Source organism: Saimiri boliviensis, chromosome 15, assembly GCF_048565385.1.
Source record: "Saimiri boliviensis isolate mSaiBol1 chromosome 15, mSaiBol1.pri, whole genome shotgun sequence".
NCBI classification, from domain to species: domain Eukaryota; kingdom Metazoa; phylum Chordata; class Mammalia; order Primates; family Cebidae; genus Saimiri; species Saimiri boliviensis.
Genome location: NC_133463.1, coordinates 40,732,321 through 40,752,264, shown reverse-complemented (window position 1 = coordinate 40,752,264; position 19,944 = coordinate 40,732,321). Strand labels below are relative to the sequence as shown.

The 19,944-nt window shown below is 40.1% G+C and overlaps 1 protein-coding gene across 2 annotated transcripts in view; it reads left to right on the top strand.

Annotated features, from left to right (window-relative positions):
• Positions 1-2,011: 2,011 nt before the first annotated feature.
• The window catches only part of E2F5 (E2F transcription factor 5), a 38,852-nt gene continuing 20,919 nt past the window's right edge, over positions 2,012-19,944 (top strand). For both annotated transcript variants that reach the window (XM_074386914.1, XM_074386913.1), the window contains exon 1: positions 2,012-2,535. In XM_074386914.1, the coding sequence (XP_074243015.1) occupies positions 2,302-2,535 (234 nt within the window). In that variant the 5' untranslated portion in view covers positions 2,012-2,301. The remainder of the gene's footprint in view (positions 2,536-19,944) is intronic.

Below are 19,944 nucleotides of genomic sequence, written 5' to 3'. Positions count from 1 at the left end.
AAATTAATTTCTGTTGTTTAAGCCACCTGGTTGATGGTACTTTCTCAAACTAAGACACCATATAAGTACGAGTTTTAAAAATATAAATACATTGGCCGGGCGCGGTGGCTCAAGCCTGTAATCCCAGCACTTTGGGAGGCCGAGGCGGGTGGATCACGAGGTCAAGAGATCGAGACCATCCTGGTCAACATGGTGAAACCCCGTCTCTACTAAAAATACAAAAAATTAGCTGGGCATGGTGGCGCGTGCCTGTAATCCCAGCTACTCAGGAGGCTGAGTCAGGAGAATTGCCTGAACCCAGGAGGTGGAGGTTGCGGTGAGCCGAGACCGCGCCATTGCACTCCAGCCTGGGTAACAAGAGCGAAACTCTGTCTCAAAAAAAAAAATAAAATAAAAAAAATAAAAATAAATAAATACATTTAGTTTTATTAATTCCTGTCCCTGCTCATATAACAGAATGTTCTGTTTTCAAGTTAAAAACAAATTAGACTCTTCCTAATTCAGCATGTTCTAAGAAATAACTATTTGACAACAATCAACAAAATTAATTTGCAAAACTTGTTAACAATTTGTCCCATGTCAAATCACACAGATACAACCTTTTTCAGATACGTTGTTCGAAAGTGGTTGTATCGGCTGAATTTTTCATGTTTCACTTCAAATTTTCAATGTTAAGTTTTGATTATAAAATTATTTGATTAAAATAAAGGATATAATGAATAGGTTATTAACAAAGGTTATAAATAAAGGCCTGTGCCTATGATGTGTTATAAACGGTGCGTTCAGCTTTACTAGTTAATGCTGCTGTTGTATTTGACCTCACTTCAGTGACCCTTTTTAGTTCGTTTACTGTTATTTAAAATTAAGCAAAATCTTTCTTGCATGAAATTTTCTTGATTAATTACTGCCATAAGGAATTTTCATTCACCTAATTTTTTTTTTTTTTTTTTTTTTGAGACAATCTCACTTTGTCGCCCTGACTGGGGTAGAGTGGTGGATCTCGGCACACTGAAACCCCCACCTCTCTGGTTCAAGTGATCTCCTGCCTCAGCCTCCGGAGTAGCTGGGACTACAGGCGGGCACCACCAAGCCCAGTTAATTTTTGTATTTTTAGGAAAAATGGGATTTCACCATGTTGGCCAGGCTGTTCTCGAACTCCTGACCTCAAATGATCTGCCTGCCTCGGCCTCCCAAAGTGTTGGGATTACAGGCGTAAGCCACTGCGCCTGGTTTCATTCACCTAATCGTTATTGTCTACTATATTCAAAGTGTTGAGTGTGACACAAGTCATTTAAAATTTAGTCTGGATTCTCAAGAGTATGTAATATAATGAGGAGAAAACCCCAACAACTTTCTTTTACTCAGATCTCCACGATGTCATTTGCCATGAATGGTTTGGAATATCACTGAAGACCAAGGGCCTCTGACTGCCCAGTATTCCAAATACAATACAATTTGGTTCAATAAAGATATTAAGAACTTTGGTCAAGCACAGGAAAACTGGGATCTAGCGGCATGTCTTTGGCAATTCACAACCTCTCCCTCTACACCTGTTTCTCCATCTGGAAAATAAAGGCTTGGGAAAGGACTGACGAAAACCAGCCCTGAAACTCCACAATGCCTTTTCCCATACAAATATTTGCAAACGATGCTAGAGCTCGAAAAGAGCAAGATAGCAGAAACCGTCCAGTAAAAGTAAGTGACCGACCGCTGATCTCCTGCAGCCCTGCAAACTGAGCAGCCAACCAACTTCACGGCTCAGAAGCGTTTGGCCTCTGGGCATCGTGACTTTCTGTCCAGGTAAAAGTCTTTTTTCTTTCGTCTCCTTTTTTCCTTCCTCCCTGCTTTGCCGCGTGGGATCACCATTCCTCGGGGCAGCTCGCGAACGCCCGGGAGGCGAGTGTGAAACCCTCGCGCCGACGCCCCTCCTCCTCCTCGTGCTCTCCTCCTTCCTACAGAAAAATGTGTTTCTAGGCAACGGCGGGCGGCGCGTCACTTCCTGCCATTTAAACTCAGGTCCCCACCCCTCTCAGCCCCTTCTCGCTTCCACCCCCTCCCCCCTTGGTCGTGGGCCTCATTCACGCTTCCTTGGGCTTGGGGAGGGGGCGGAGGCCCGGGGTGACAAGCGGCCCCGGCTCCCGTGGGCGCCGCACACCTGTTGTTTGCAGCAGCCCGCGACCCGCACTGCAGCTCTCGGAGGGCGGGGAAGCGGCAGCGGCGGAGCCGACCCAGCAGGTGGCCGCGGGCGGGGCCGGCGAGCGAAAGTGCGCGGGGGCCCGACCACCGCGGGACCGGGACGCGATGGCGGCGGCGGAGCCCGCGAGCTCCGGCCAGCAGGCACCGCCAGGGCAGGGGCAGGGCCAGCGGCCGCAGCCGCAGCCTCCGCAGGCGCAGGCGCCCCAGCCGCCGTCGCAGCAGCAGCTTGGGGGCGCTGGGGGCGGCAGCAGCAGGCACGAGAAGAGCCTGGGGCTCCTCACCACCAAGTTCGTGTCGCTGTTGCAGGAGGCCAAGGACGGCGTTCTGGATCTCAAAGCGGTGAGCTCGGGAGGCGGGGACGGGGGCGGACTTCGGAACCCGTGGCCCCCGGGGAAGCCCAGCCCCTCGCGGCGTGGGTCTGGCGGCATGGTGTGGACGCGCCCTGCGGGGATCCCGGACCGGGCGATCCGAGGACCATGTGGCCTGCGCCCGGGTCCGGGACGCCGGGATGGGGGAGGGACGAGGGACCAGGATGGCCCCGAGCGGACGCGTAACCAATGGGGCCCGGCGCCACGCTGGACTCTCGACAAAGAGCCCTGCACCTCGAGCGCGCCCGCGTGGCTTCTGTCTCCCGGCGCAGGGACCTGAGGGCGAACGAATGTCTGTTGCTCCGCGTCCACCTGTGGCAGAGGCTTAGGGGGTAACGGGCGCTTTGCCCGGAGACACTGCGGATATCGATTTTGCTGTTAATAATTGATGGTTTTAATAGGCGATTCCAGTTGGAACCATGTTCCTTTAGTTTAAATAAAAAGGAGGAAAAAAGAATCCAGTCTGCCATCTCTACCGGATGAAAGGGGAAAAAATTTACTTCTTTCCATGCCCCTCCCCGATAAAATAATAATGCTAATAAAAAAATTTCCTCGTGCACTTCATCACCCTGATAGTTAGGAGGGGTATTTGATTTTTGACTTCATTTGGCATGTGTCTTTTTCTAAAAGTGAGATCTACTATCACACGAAAAAGGGTATTTTACAACTTTTCTCTCAAAGAGGTGGAAGTGCTCAGTAAACTCTCTCCCTGCCTCGTCCTTCACTGCGTTCAGATTTTTCAAACAGGAGCAAGCATCAAAAGCTGTTCTAGGCAGGATTGATCTTGGACTTCTAGCTTCCAGACTGTGAGAAAATAAATTTTTGTTGTTTCAACCACCCAGCCTGTGGCACTTTGTTTGGGCAGCCCTAGCAAAACTGATATAATGTGTATAAAGTTTCAGGTTTGCAGGATGAAGCGTTCTGATGATTGTTTGTCCAACATTGAGAATGTATCTAATACTAAACTGTACACTTAAAATGATTAAGATGATAAATTTGATGTTTTATGTATTTTGCCACAAACTATCAACAATGAGATACCATTGCATATTTATTAGAATGGTGAAAATCCAAAAGACTGACAACACTAAAAGCTAGCAAGGGTGTGGAGCAACAGGAACTCTCATTCATTGATGATGAAGAGCAAAATGGTATAGCCACGTGGGAATACAACTTGACAATTTCTTAGAAAACTAAATATACTCTTACCATACAATCCAGTAACTGTGTTGCATGATATTAGCCAAAAGAGTTGAAAACTCATGACTACACAGAAACCTACAGAATGACAACCGATCTAGGCAGGATTTGGAAGAATTCAACGTCGCTCAGAATAAAGAGAATGCGATCACTCTGTGCGCCAAGTTTAAGTAAGAGCCAAAGTTTTAGAAACAAACAAAAAACACTAACTGGTCAGTAATCACTGCAAACCCCTTTGCTGCCTAAATGTGGCCTTACTTGGAGGATTTACCCCAGCAGCTGGGGAGTGCCTGGACCACCTTACCTGGCTTCAGAGTGTCACTGCATCCTCCAGGCTCTGCATAAAGCAATGGAACCTCCCTGAATGTAAGGACTAGGCTTGCAAGGGCCAGCTCTCCCTCTCTTCTGCTAGGGGCCCTCCTCTAGTGTAACCCAAGGGGAAGTAGATCTTTCAATGCCTTCTGCTTTCCCTAGATGTAGTTGGTGTTCAGTCAGTGATTGTTGAATTGAATTATCTAAATTGTTAACTTCATGCAAGTGAGGCATGCTGTATATATTTTGTATTTTGGTAAGTAATTTCTCCTGTTTTCTTTTTGAAATGTTATTCCTGGAATTTTTTCCCACCTCTGGAAGTTCCTCGATCTCTTTTTTACCACAGGCCCTTCTTCCTTTCTCTCCCTGAAAGTGATTTATGGCATATGTAGTATTTAAATTTTAGTGAATTAAAATGGACTCTGTTTAAAGAATTTCAGAAAGTCATGAAGTTGTCAGAGAAAGCCAGAGATGTTACAAAGCACAGGTTGCAAACTGCTGTTCAAAATCTAGAAATTCAACTGTAGCCTGCAACTTTAGTGTAAGAAAATCAGGGAAGTTTGGGGTTTTCCAGATAAAACTGAACTCTGATGGCCAGATTTTGAGGGCTTCTCCCACAATTTGCCTCAGGGTATGGTGGAACTTTGCCCTTTCTTGACTTGAAATTCTTTAGCTTCCTCCTGTTTCATCTGTGGTCATGTAATGGCCCTACGGAAGTCACAGAGTCAGTGAGTAGGATGTACAGTTTGATATTTCATAACAAGTGGGCTAAGGATAGTCGTTGGCTGCTTTTTTTTTTTTTTTTTTTTTTGAGATGGGGTCTCACTCTGTCACTTCAGCTGGAGTGCAATACTGCAGTCTCAGCACCCGGCTAATTTTTGTATTTTTAGTAGAGACAGGATTTCACTCTCTTGGCCAGGCTGGTTTTGAACTCCCAACGTCATGATCCACTGGACTTAGCCTCCCAATGTGCTAGGATTATAGGCATGAGCCACAGTGCCTGGCCCATCTTCAGCTGCTTTCACAGGGCGAACCACGCCAATCGACCAAGACTCCCTCTCCATCATTACATTTATTCAATCAGATTTTATAACGGAGGTTCTAAGTTAACACACCGGTGGATAATTAACATGGTTAAAACAGTGGTTTTAGGAATGATAAAAGCTTTAGGTTCCAGGCCCAGAGTAAAAACTATTAACAGGTAATTCCCCTTTGATCTCCCCCTGAGATGACCATCCAGCACAAAATTTGCATGAGTAAACAGAGTAGAGACAAAGGGATTTGGGATAAACAGACTTAAACTGAGAAAGACTCTTAATGTCCCTATCTTCTCCCTATTTTAATGGACCGGCTGCCTTCAACCTGTTCCAGTAAAACCTTTAGGCCTTCCAAAAGGTTTGAGACCTTTTGAAATCTATAACTTTCCCTAATATTTTCCATAATAATTTGCAAGCCACCCTGAGTGAATCTCAACAGTATAACTTAACATTTAGGAGGCAATAAAAATTCACTGAAAGTGATTTGAGAAAAGTTTATTCATTATCTCTGCAGCTTCACCCACACCATATAGTCTCATTTACAGTAGCGGAGGTGGGCTAGTTATTTCTTTACTCCAGTGAGAGAAGAAATTATATTATGGTTATTTCAAGCTTTGTGGTTTGCCAGTTTATGCTGTTAATAGATAATATATATCAAGAGCTTACTGTAGCCAATACGTTTTCTGCAGAATAGCCCCATTTCACAGCTTAGAAACTGCTAGTTAAGTAGGCCAAGACAGGTTAGATAACTTGCCCAGTGTTATACAGTAGAAAGTGAGAGCTAGGATTTGAACCTAGACCATTTGTTGTTATTCTCTATGTTATGCCACTTTTCAGTAGTCTTCAAAAATAAATGTACATAGGTAGGTTTCCGTTTGTGTAAGGGCATGGAAAAATGCATGATTATTCTTACTCTTCTGCCCATGGTGGAAAAGAGGGAGATACTGTGCTCCTGCATTGAAAATGAGGGTATTGGTGGCAAATTCTATATTATTGCACAAATTAAACTAGGATTCCACTTACAGTTAAGAATTTGAACAACTGTTAAGACAGTCATGACTACGTATCTATGTTGTTTTGAAAATGTAAGTTAGAACTAAATTTCTACATTTTGACATTTTGGTGTCACCTTGAACTTTTTTAAGCATGAGAAAGATTGCTTATCTCCTTTATTATAATTGTTTAACTTACAAATTACCTGAATAACACCTGAGTTAATGTGATAAAGTATTTATGGTGCTTCTTATCTGACAGGTTCCTGACGCATATCCATTTATGATAGCCTGGTTTAGACATATCCTGCAATAAATAAATAATTTAAGACCTTAGTTTGTAATACCAGGCAAACATTTTAAGGTAGAATTAGCCTAAGGAGAGATATGTGGGTAGGATAGCCAGAACTTTAGTGCATGCTTACAAATTCTTGGGACACCTCCACTCCTGGGTGTATACCCAAAGAATTCAAAGTAGGGTCTCTAGGCCGGGCATGGTGGCCCACACTTGTAATCCCAGCACTTTGGGAGGCCAAGGCGGGTGGATTACTTGAGGTCAGGAGTTTAAGCCCAGCCTGACCAACATAGAGAAACCCCATCTCTACTAAAAATACAAAATTAGCCAGGCGTGTGGTACATGCCTGTAATCCCAGCTACTTGGGAGGCTAAGGCAGGAGAATTGCTTGAACCTGGGAGGTGGAGGTTGCAGTTAGCCAAGATCATGCCATTGAACTCCAGCCTGGGTAACAAGAGCAAAACTCAATCACTTACACACACACACACACACACACACACACACACGGCAGGGTCTCACAAAGGTAAGTATACACCTGTGTTCATAACAGCAGCATTCATAATAGCCAAAATGTGCATGCAGTTCCAATGTCCATCAATAGATGAGTAGCTTAATACAATGTGTTATATATACAATGGAATATTCTTCAGGCTTAGAAAGAAAGAAAATGCTGACATATGCTACAACATGGTGAACTTTTAGGACATAAAGCTGGTGAAATAACCCTGTCACCAAAAGACAAATACTGTATGATTCCACTTATATGAAGTACCTAGAGTAGTCAGATTCATAGAGGCAGAAAGTAGAAGAGTAAGTACCAGGTTTTGAGGGAAGAGAGAATGGAATTTATTGCTTAATGGATGTTATACACTGAAATGTGTCCCCCAAAATTCGTATGTTGAAGAACTTCCATACCTCAGAATGTGATTATATTTGGAGATAGGGCCTTTGAAAGATAATTAAGCTAAAATTAAGCCATGACCTGATCCAATCTGACTGGGGTCCTTATGAGAAAGTGGAAATTTGTACATACAAAGAGACACAACAGACGCTGCCACCCAGAGGAAAGACCATATGAAGACCCAGCAAGAAGGCAACTATCTGTAAGCAAGGAGCAAGGCCTCTGAAGAAACCGAATGGGCCAATGCATTGATCTTGGACTTCTAGCTTCCAGACTGTGAGAAAATAAATTTTTGTTGTTTCAACCACCCAGCCTGTGGCACTTTGTTTGGGCAGCCCTAGCAAACTGATATAATGTGTATAAAGTTTCAGGTTTGCAGGATGAAGCGTTCTGATGATTGTTTGTCCAACATTGAGAATGTATCTAATACTAAACTGTACACTTAAAATGATTAAGATGATAAATTTGATGTTTTATGTATTTTGCCACAAACTATCAACAATGAGATACCATTGCATATTTATTAGAATGGTGAAAATCCAAAAGACTGACAACACTAAAAGCTAGCAAGGGTGTGGAGCAACAGGAACTCTCATTCATTGATGATGAAGAGCAAAATGGTATAGCCACGTGGGAATACAACTTGACAATTTCTTAGAAAACTAAATATACTCTTACCATACAATCCAGTAACTGTGTTGCATGATATTAGCCAAAAGAGTTGAAAACTCATGACTACACAGAAACCTACACATGAATATTCATAGCAGCTTAATTCATAATTGCTAAAACTTGGGAAGCAACCAAGATATTCTTCAGTAGGCAAATGTATAAATGCTGTACATCCAGACAATGTAATATTATTCATGAAAAGATATGGAGGAATTTTAAATGCATATTACTAAGTGAAAGAAGCCAATCTGAAAAGGCTATGAACTGTATGATTCCAGCTATATGACATTCTGAAAAAGGCAAAACTAAGAAGACAGTAAAATATCAGTGGTTGCCAGAGGCTAGAGGGAAGGGAGGATGAATAAGACTATTTTTAGAGTAGTGAAGCTATTCTGTGTGGTACCATAATGATGTGTTGAGATTCCCTTGGGGTGGCTGGCAAAATATTAAAGAAAGATTAGGGAAAGTTATAGATTAGTCTCAAAACTTTTGGAAGTCCGAAAGGTTTTATTGGGGCAGACTGAAGGCAGCCGGCTCATTTACATTAGATAGGAAAGAGATAGAGATGATAAAAGGTTTCCCAGTTTAAGTCCTTTTACCTTAGATCCCTTTGTCTCTACTCTGTTTACTCATGTAAACTTTGTGCTGGATGGTCCTGGGGGAGGGGGCAGAGATCGAAGGGGAATTACCTGTTAGTAGTGTTTACTCTGGGCCCTGGAACCTAAAGCTTTGATCATTCATAAAACCGCTCTTTTAACCTTGTTAATTATCCACAAATGTGTTAACTTAGAACCTCTGTTGTAAAATCTGACTGAATAAATGTAATGATGGAGAGGGAGTCTTGGTCGATTGATTTCGCCCTCTGAAAGCAGCCAATGACCTTCCCTAGCCCACTTGAATCATTGTACAGTGTGCGAGTGCATTCATTCATCCATCAGTGGGTCAGGATCTGCAGGCCAGACCTCCAGAGGTGGTGTTTGACGTCTCAATGATGAATACATGTCATTGTGCATTTGTCAAAACTCACAGTGTAAAATAGCAAGAGTTAACCCTAATGTAAACTATGGATTTTGGATGATAATCACGTGTAGGTTCATCAACTGTAACAAATGTACCACTCTGGTGCAGGACACTGATAGTGGGGAAGGTTGTGTATGAGCCGGGGCCAGGGGCATATGGGAGCTTTCTGTACATTTTGGTCAATATCAGTGTGAATTTAAAACTGCTTAAAAATACAAAGCCTGCCGTGCGCAGTGGCTCAAGCCTGTAATCCCAGCACTTTGGGAGGCCGAGACGGGTGGATCATGAGGTCAAGAGATTGAGACCATCCTGGTCAACATGGCAAAACCCCGCCTCTACTAAAAATACAAAACATTAGCTGGGCATGTGGTGTGTGCCTGTAATCCCAGCTACTCAGGAGGCTGAGGCAGGAGAATTACCTGAACCCAGGAGGCGGAGGTTGTGGTGAGCCGAGATCATGCCATTGCACTCCAGCCTGAGTAACAAGAGCGAAACTTTGTCTCAAAAATAAATAAATAAATAAAAATAAAAAAATAAAAAATACAAAGCCTTTGTTAACTGTGGAAATAGAGAAAACTAAAATAAAATATGAAGCCTATCATTAAACATCTATTAAATGCAAGGCATTTGGCTAAATGGAAGAAATAATTCTCAGGAGACAAAAGCTATATAGTAGTAAAAAATATATAATTACAGGGCATCCAAATAAGAAAGGAAGTCAGATTATTTCTCTTTGCTGATGATATGATTTTATACCTAGAAAGCCCTAAAGACTGCCAAAAAGCTCCTAATACTGATAAATGACTCCATCAAAGTTTCAGGATTCAAAAATCAATGCAAAAAAAAAAATTAGTAGCATTTCTGTACACCAGTAACATTCAAGCTGAGACTCAAGAACACAATCCTGTTTACAATTGCCACAAAAAAATTCAAGTACCTAGGAATACAGTTAATCAATAACATGAAAGATCTCCACAAGGAGAACTGTAAAACACTGGTGAGAGACATCAGAGATGACATAGATGAATGGAAAAACATTTCATGCTCATGGACTGGAACAATCAATATCTTTAAAATAGCTCTCCTACCTAAGACAATTTACAGATTCAATGCTATTCTTATCAAACTACCAAATGTCACAGAATTACCAAAAACTACTCTAAGATGTATATGGAACCAAGAAAAGGCCCAAATAGCAATCTTAAGCATCACATTACCTGCCTTCAAACTATACTATACTATACTATACTATACTATACTATACTATACTATACTATACTATACTATACTACACTACACTACACTATAAGGCTACAGTAATCAAAACAGCATGGTATTGGTACAAAAACAGACACATAGACCAATGGAACAGAATAGAGAACCCAGAAATAAATCTGCACACTACACCCATCTAATTTTCAACAAATCCAACAAAAAAAAGCAATTGGGAAAGGATTCCCTGTTCAATAAATAGTGCTGGGATAACTGGCTATTCATATGCCAAAGAATGAAACTGGACCCCTACCTTTCACCCTATAAAAAAAATTAAGATGGATTAAAGACTTAATGTAAGATGTCAAACTATAAAAAATCTGGAAGAAAACCTAGGAAATACGCCTTCTCAGTACGGGACTTGGCAAAGAATTTTTAGCTACATCCCCAAAAGCAATAGCAACAAAAACAAAAATTGACAAGTGGGACCTAATTAAACTAAAGATATTCTGCACAGCAAAAGAAACGTTAGCCTACACAGTAAACAGACAACCTCCAGAATAGGAGAAAATATTTGCTAACTATGCATCTGATGAGGTCAGATCTATAAGGAATCTATAAGGAACTAAAATAAATCAGCAAGTAAGAAACAACCCCCTTGCAAAATGGGAAACGTGGGAGGCAGAGGTTGCAGTGACCTGAGATTGCATGACTACACCCCAGCCTTGGCAACAGGGCAAGACCGTGTCTCAAAAAAAAAGGGGAGTGGGGAGGATATTAACAGACACTTCTCAAAAGAAGATATACAAGTGGCCAACAAACATGAAAAAAATGCTTATCATCACTTATCATCAGAGAGATGCAAATTAAAACCATAGTGAGATACTGTGTCACATTAGCCAGAACACCTGTTATTAAAAAGTCAGATAATAACATACTGGCAAGGCTGTGGAGAAAATGTAATATTTATACTCTGTTGGTGCTAATGTAAATTAGTTCAGCCACTGTGGAAAGTTGTTTGCAGATTTCTCAAAGAACTAAGAATTGAACTACCATTCAACCCAGCAATCCCATTACTGGGTATGTACCCAGAAGAAAACAAATCCTTCTACCAAAAAAACACATGTACTCACATCTTCATTGCAGTGTTTTTTCATAGTAGCAGAGACATGGAACCAACCTAGGTGCCCATCAAGGGTGGACTGGATAAAGAAAATGTGGTATGTATACGGCATGGAATACTACACAGACATAAAAAGAATGAAATTATGTCCTTTGGAGCAACAGGGATACAGCTAGAGGCCATAATCCTAAGTGAATTAACACAGGAACAGAAAACCAAATATGGCATGTTCTTATTTTTAAGTGGCAGCTAAACACTGAGTATATATGGACATAAAGATGGGGTCAATAGACACTATATACTACCTGAGAAGAGAAGCAGGGAAGGGAGTGTGGATTGAAAAGACCATCAGTTGGGTATCATGGTCACTGGGTATCATGGTACAGGATCTGTACCCCAAACCTCAGCATCATGTACCAGTGTCACAAACCTGCACATGTATCCCCTCTATCTAAAATAAAGGTTGAAATTCAAAACAAACAAAAACAGAAAACAACTCAGTTTTGTTGATCTGTTTTTCTAGCCTCTGTTTAATTTATTCCTGCCCCAATCATTATTATTTTCTTTTTTCTACTAAATTTGGGCCTGGTTTGTTCTTGTCTTTCTAGTTCCTTGAAGTACGTTAGGTTATTTGAGATCTTTTTTGATGTAGACATTTGTTGCTATAAAATTCCCTCCTAGTTTTCTCTAACAGTCCAAGCATTAAAACAAACAAACAAAAAAAACCCGTTAGAACTGCTTTTGCTGTATTCCATAGATTTTGTTATATTGTTTCCATTTTCATTTGTTAAAATATTTTTCAGTTTCCTTTTATATTTCTTCATTGAGTCATTAGTTGTTTAAGAGCATGTTTTTTGTTTTAAATTTCCATCTATTTGCGAATATTCTGTAGTTTCTCTTGTTAATGACTGTGGTCAGAAAAGATACTTGTAATTAAATTATCTCAGTCTTTTATAATTTGTTATGATTTTTTTTGGCCTCATATATAATCTGTCCTGGAGAATGTTCCATGTGTAGTTGAGAAGAATGTGAATTCTACTACTCTTGGATGGATGTTAAGTTCATTTGATCTAGAGTATAGTTTAAGTTTTAGGTTTTCTTATTTTCTCTATGATCTGTCCATTGCTGAAAGTGAGCTGTTGAAATCCCCTACTATTGTAGTATTACTATTTATCTCTCCCTTCAGATTTATTAATGTTTTCTTTATATATTTAGGTGCTGCAATATTGGGTTCACACATTTACGATTATTATATCTTCTGTTGCTGAATCGACCCTTTTATTATTATAGTGACCTTCTTTGTATCTTTTTAGTTTTTGAATTAAAATCTATTTAATTTGATATATGTATAGTCACTCCTGCTTTCTTTTGGTTTCTATTTGCATGGAGTATCTTTGTCCATTCCTTCATTTTCAGTCTATGTCCTTAAAGGTGAAGCAAGCTTCTTACAGGTAGCATAAAGTTGAGTCTTTTTTAAAAAATCCATTTAACTATTTATTCTTTTTATTGGAGAACTTAATCCACTTACATTCAAGTTTATCACTGATAGGTAAGGACTTAATACTGTCATTTTGTTGTTTTCTAGTTGCTACCTAGATATTTTCTTCTTTTCTTTCTATCTTCTTTTGTGGCTAAATTATGTTGTCCAGTGGTCTATTTTCATTCCTTGCTTTTTTATGTATCTGCTATAGGTTTTTGCTTTGCTGTTACCATGAGGCTTACAAAAAAAAAAAATCTTACAATGGGGTGTTTCAAGCTGATAACAACTTTGAATGCAAACAAACAAACAAAACAACCAAAAAAAAAAAAAAAGTCTAACAAAAAAGCCTCTACGCTTTTATTCCAGTCAGCTCTCCACATTCTAAATATTTTACGTCATGAGTTTTATCTTTTTATATTTTCTATTGCTTAACAAATTATTGTGGCTATTGTGATTTTTAATTTGTTTTTTAACTTTTACACAAACTCCAGAATACTTTAATTCTGTGATGATGCTGTGTAAATCACTTAAATCTTTGTCAGTGTGTGTTACTCCTTAGCATCCTTGTTTTTTGAGCTTGAAGACATTCCTTTACCATTTCTTGTAAAACAATTCTGGTAGTCATGAATTCCCTCATCTTCATTTTTCTGGAACAGGCTTTATCTCTTCTTCATTTCTGAAGGACAGCTTTGTTGGATTTGGTATTCTTGCTTAATAGGGTTCCTTTCAGCACTTTGAGCACTGGGGCAGGCCAGAAGGTTGGGGCAGATGTGCCCAGCACAGGAGTGGTGCACATCTGAAGCCAAAGTGCATTGAGATATCCCTGGTATTGTGGGCTACCCAGAGCCCTGGGCTGTTGACATCAGCCTGGCATTAGTGCAGCCCAGAGATTGAGTTTGTCATGAAAGCCTGAAGCCTGGGGCTATTTGTTCCAGCTTGGCACCATGCTGGGTCTAGAGCTTCAGTCCCTGGGTAGCAGCCTGGAATATGGGGTTGTGATGTTCTCACCAGTGTTGGGTTTTACTTTGGCTGTCCTAGCATTGGAGCCAAAGGGATGGTGTGTCTCTCTTTGCTGTGCTTCCTAGGGTTAAGGGAGGGATGACATGGGTAATATAAAACTACCCTTCTTATCCTCTTCAGTGTGACTTTCCTTACTATTGTGCTGCAACCAGATAGGGTAATCCCTCACATGGCTTATTTAGCACTCGTGAAGGTATGTTATAGCATAGATACTTGTTCAAATTGATGTTTCTGCTGGGGGAAGTCACTGAAGAGCCCTACTCTGCCATCTTGCTCCATCCCTTTCTAAACTTATCATTGTTTCAATTTTGCCAGTAAAAACTGACTGTCCTCAATTACAAGTCCGTAAGTTTCCTTTTATGTCTTAATATTTTTGTGAAAGTGAGGATATATTTTCTTATGTTCCTTTTCCAACCTAAAATACAATTACTGAAGTAACATATAAATAGTAGAAAACTTGGGATAGGTTAATGTAGTCTAGAGTAGAAGTTGCCCACTGTGCCACCACCCACAGAGAACGACTATCAACAATTGTCAGTATTTCCCATTTCTTACATCTTTTTATAGCTGAGATCAAATGCTTATTTTACCTAATTATTATTACTATTTTTGAGATAGAGTCTTTGTCACCCAAGCTGGAGTGCAGTGGTGAGATCCTGGCTCAATGCAACCTTCACCACTCGGGCTCAAACGATTCTCCTGCCTCAGCCACCCAAGTAGCTGGGATTACAGGCATGCACCACCACACCTGGCTAACTTTTGTATTTTGGTAGAAATGGGGTTTTGTCGTGTTGGCCAGGCTGGTTTTGAAGTCATGGCCCCAAGTGATCCACCTACCTCAGTCTCTGAAAGTGCTAGGATTGTAGGTGTGAGCCACTGCACCCAAGCTGTTTTTCCAAATTGTCAACATGATTTATAATGTCTTTACAATTTTGGTCTGTCATGTTATGCAGAATTAACCATTCTTATCAGTAGTTATATATATGTTTTTGTGTTTTTTTTTTTCCTATTTCATGCAACAAATATGTGTTCATTAATGTGGGCCCCATTGTTCTTTATTTTAATAGCTTCCAGATTATAGTTATAAGAAAAAGTCAGAGAAATGGGCAGTTACACACTTTTCACACATTGAGGGGTGTTTGGAAGTACCTATCTGAGCCTTGAGAATTGGTGATATGAAAGCCATAAAAGGCATCAGGGAGTAGCTGGGAGCTGACCTAGGAACTCCAGGACTCAAAAGCCAAATGTCGCCAGTATATATAAAATGTAAGAGTTTAAGGTTACATTACATCTCTACTTAAAACAACATTCAGACACCTACAAGACCCTGCCTACTCTGGCACTCCTTCCTCTCCTGCCTCTTCTATGCACTCCCTCTTAGATGACTCCAGTCACAACGACTCTCTTCCAGCACTCTCACATGCCCTCTCCTCTCTACCTCATGGTTTCTACACGTGTTTCCTGCTGCCTGAAATGAAGTTCTGCATGTGTGTGTACACACACACACACCACCACCACCACTCTACCACACACACACACACACACACACACACACAGACACACAAACTGGCCACTTTTCTAAACCATCTGAGCTCAGTTTTTTTTTCCTTTTTTTAGATGTTTTTGTAGGCAGAACAGTGGTCTCTCAAAGATGTGCATTTACATAGGAAAGGGGAAGTAAGGTCAGAATTGTTAATCAGCTGATTTTAACACGGGGAAATTTTTCCTGGGATATCTGGCTGGGCCTATTGTAATCAAAAAGTCATTAAATGTGGAATAAGGAAGGAGAGAGTGAGAACCAGAGAGGTGGAAGCTTGAAAATGACCTTTCTGTCATTCTGTTATAAGAAGGGGTCACGACCCAGGAAGTGTGATAGCCTCTAGAAGCTGGAAAGGCAAAGAAATGGATTCTTCCTTAGAGCATTTAGAAGGAGCACAGCCTTGTCAATATTTTGATTTTAGCTCAGTGAGGCCCGTTTTGGACTTCTGATCTACAGAACTAGAAGATAATAAATTTGTGCTACTATTCAACCATAAAAAAAGGAAATCCTGTCATTTTTTGACACTGTGGATGAACCTGGAGGATATTATGCCAAGCATATAAGCCAGGCACAGAAAGACACATATCACATCATCTCACTTATATATAGGGAATCTAAAATAGTCAAATTCATAGAATCCAAGAATGGGATGGTGGTTAATAGGAGCTTGGGGAGATGTTGGTCAAAGGGTACAAAATTTCCGTTAGACAAGAATAAATTTGAGAGATCTAATGGGCATCATGGTGGCTATAGTTAATAACAACATATTGCATTCTTGATAATTGCTGAGAATAGACTCTGAGTGTTCCCCCCACAAAAAAAGATCAGTATGTGAGATAATGCATATTAACTGGCTTGATTTTGCCATTCTACAATGTATACATATTTCAAACAACATTTTGTAAACAATAAATATATATAATTTTTAATTGCCAATTTTATTTTAAAAATGTGTGTTGTCTTAAACAACTAAATTTGTGGTCATTTGTAACAGTTAGCAATGAAAAACTAAGGGAATACAGGAATACAGTTCATATAGATGCTTGTCCTGACTCTTTCCTTAGTCTAAAGTGACTAAAGTAGGTTCCTGCTTATTCTCCTTCTCAGCAACCTGGGTTTTTCCCTTACTATCCTTTATCGCAATATGGAATTATCTATTCCTTTGTTTGTTTGCCCATGTTTTTCTATGTCTTCTGTGTTACCAATGCTGACCCAGCCAGTCCATTATAAGCTTTCAACAAATAGCTATTCATTTTGAGTTAAGTGAGAGGACATTCCTAGTCAGCAAGACAGTATATGCCAGAGCCAAGAGGCAGAGAAAGATGTGAGTACATTTGAGAAATTATAAATCACATGACTGTTGTATGAATAGAATATTGGATTGCAAGCAGATTTACGGCCTAACCTAGTGTACAGACAGGGACTATAAGAAATGGAGAGATTCTGGTGATTTTACACTGTGGAAGTGACAGAACGTGGTGCTAAGTCTATGGGAATAGGAAAAATTATCAATGACTGCCATATTGCTGGCTTGATCAACGGAGTAGATAGTGGTGATTTTCATTTAGAAGTTATCATAAGGGAGAAATAATTGAGAGGAAAGACAAATTAAATTCTGGACATGGATGAGACACCTGTGGGACACCCTAGAGTAGGTCTCTGGCAGCCTATGGGAATTACAGGTTTGGAACCCAAAATAAAGTTGAGGGCTTCCAGTTTGACTTGGATGTGGTTGATTTATGAAGTTTATGTAAGGAACATTGTTTTTGCATAAAGAGGAATAAGAATGGAACTCCGTGAAACACTAGTGGTTCATTAGCAGAGGGCAGAAGAAAGGGAAAATAAGACAAGAAAAACCTGAGGATATGGTAGCAGCAAGACCAGGGAATGGTGTTTTAGGTAAGAGGGAGTAGCCAACCAGTGTCAAGTGCTACAGAGGACACAACAGAACTTTATAGTGTCCACTGGTTTTAGTAACAGAAGTCATGTTCCAGAAAACATTTTGGAATTTTAGACAGTCTATACTAAAGAATTATTGGAGCAGAGCAGAATCATCATTTTTTTTTCTAACCAGTGTCATGTGATACTACATAACCATTTTTAAGTCCTTTAATGTGTCAAATTACAAAAAGATGAAATTAGTTTTCAGTCTAATAGCAGCATATGATTTTGACCAACCATCTCACGGTATCAGAAGTAGTATGGCAGCTCTGAGTTTATGTCTTGACTTTATAATGTTTAGTGCCCTTGAGCAAGTTACTGAGACTTGGTTTCGTCGTTTGCAATAATGGGACAATAATATCACCTACCTGATGTGGTTATGATTAAAGACGTTATCAAAATAAGTTTTTACTTTTAAAGCACTTAAACAGTATCTGGCACACAGTAAATGCTACATTGAAGTGTTTGTTGGATAAATGACAGATGCATAGATGGATACATACATAAAATGTTCAGTATTTTTTCATATTTTGCAATTTAAAAAGTAATTAATAATATTTTTTTCAGTCAACTTTATAGATATAATTTACATACATTAAAATGCTCCTGGACAGGTGCAGTGGCTCACACCTGTAGTCTCAGCACTTTGGGAGGCTGAGTGGGCAAATCATTTGTGGTCAGGAGTTGTAGACCAGTATGGCCAACATGGTGAAGCCCCATCTCTACTAAAAATAAAAAAATTAGCTAGGTCTGGTGGTGGGTGCCTGTAATCCAGCTACTTGGCTTAGGCAGGAGAATTGCTTGGACCCAGGAGGTGGAGGTTGCAGTGAGCCCAGATCATGCCACTACATTCCAGCCTGGGTGACAGAGAGACTCTGTCTCAGTCAATTAATCAATAAAATGCTTCTAAGTGAACAGTTGAGTTTTGATAGATACTTGAACCTGAATGACCATCAATCAGATGTAGAACATTCCTATCACCCCAAACAGTGCCCTTTTGACTCCTCCCAGTCAGCCCTCAACTTCACCCTCAGTTCCAAGCAACCATTGCTCTGCTTTCTTTCCTGTGAATTGGAATACTCTTTTCTAGAGTTTCATGTCAGTGGAATCACACCATATGTACTCTGTGCTTAGCTTCTTTCACTTGGCATCTTTTTGAGATTCATTCCTTCCTATCCTGGAGTGGTATTTTGTTTTAAGGATGTACCACACTTTGTATATGAATACATTTACTCTCCTAACTTTTTGGCTGTTATGAATACTGCTATGAATTCATCTATAAGCCTTTGTATAGATACATTTTTATTGTTTTAATGTGTACTCCTTTGATTATTATTCCTTTATTCACTCATTAAAAGTTTGAAAACTTTTTCAAGCATGTTAACTTTGTGTGTGTGTGTGTGTGTGTGTGTGTGTGTGTGAACTCTAGCTTTTGTCCATGTTTTATTTTGTGGTTTTTATGTTTTCTTTTACGTTTTAATTATTGAGATAGTAAAATAGTTTTATTTATTCTATATATATATAGCATTTATAAGTTCCTACCCAATGAAGAACATTTTTGACATTTTGCTATATATGCATGTGTGTTTGTGTGTATGTGTTGCCAGTAAGTTTGGGGGGTTTTAATCAGTTTTGAGAATGGGCTGTTGGGCAGTTATGAAGGCAGCTAACATGAAAGTTGGGGTAAACACAAATCATAGTTCATATTCACTATAATTTCTTCAAGACTTTTTAGTTATTTTAAAATCCATGTACATTCTAGTAGATTCTGTCTAGCACATTTTTCTTGAATATGACAAGTCTAGGTTCCTGACAACATTTGTTATCTTGTGGGCAATGAGATTTTGTGTATAACTGAGTTTTCTGATTAGCTGAGGTTTATCTTTTTGGGGTTTTTTGGTCTGCTTTTTTTGAGACAGTCTTGCTGTGTCTCCCAGGCTGCAGTGCAGTGGCACAATCTCGGCTCACTGCAACCTCCACCTCCAAGGTTCAAGCAATTCTCCTGCCTCAGCATTCTGAGTCACTGGTGCACCACCACACCCAGTTAATTTTTGTATTTTTAGTAGAGATGGGGTTTTATCACGTTGGTCAGGCTGGTCTCGAACTACTGACCTTGTGATCCACCTGCCTTGACCTCCCAAAGTGCTGAGCTTACAGGTGTGAGCCACTGTGGTCAGCCCTCTTTATTTTTTAATTTTTAAAATTTTTTGTAAAGACGGTGTCTCTCTTTGTTGCCTAAGCTGGTCTTGAACTCCCAGGCTCAAGCAGTTCTTCCACCTCAGCCTCCAAAAGTGCTGAGACTACAGGCATGAGCTACCATGCTCAGCCAAAGTTGTCTCTATTAATAACATTTCTAATTTTCAACATTTAGCCATTTTGGGTTGAAAAATTTTTTAAATGCATTATACACATCCTTGTCTTCTTATGCTGAAATTACTGTATATGATTTCACCTTTTTGGTAATTCAAGATAGTCATGATGAACATTGCTTTTTGTATTCTTTGGAAGTGATAGCCTTGAAACTTTTGAAGTATGTTGGACTACTGCCATGCCCAGTGGCCTCAACTCTGTATGCTTTGCGAATTTTTTTTGGTCCTTTTATAGCTTTCCTCTTGTGCTTTGATTGCTGCTCAGG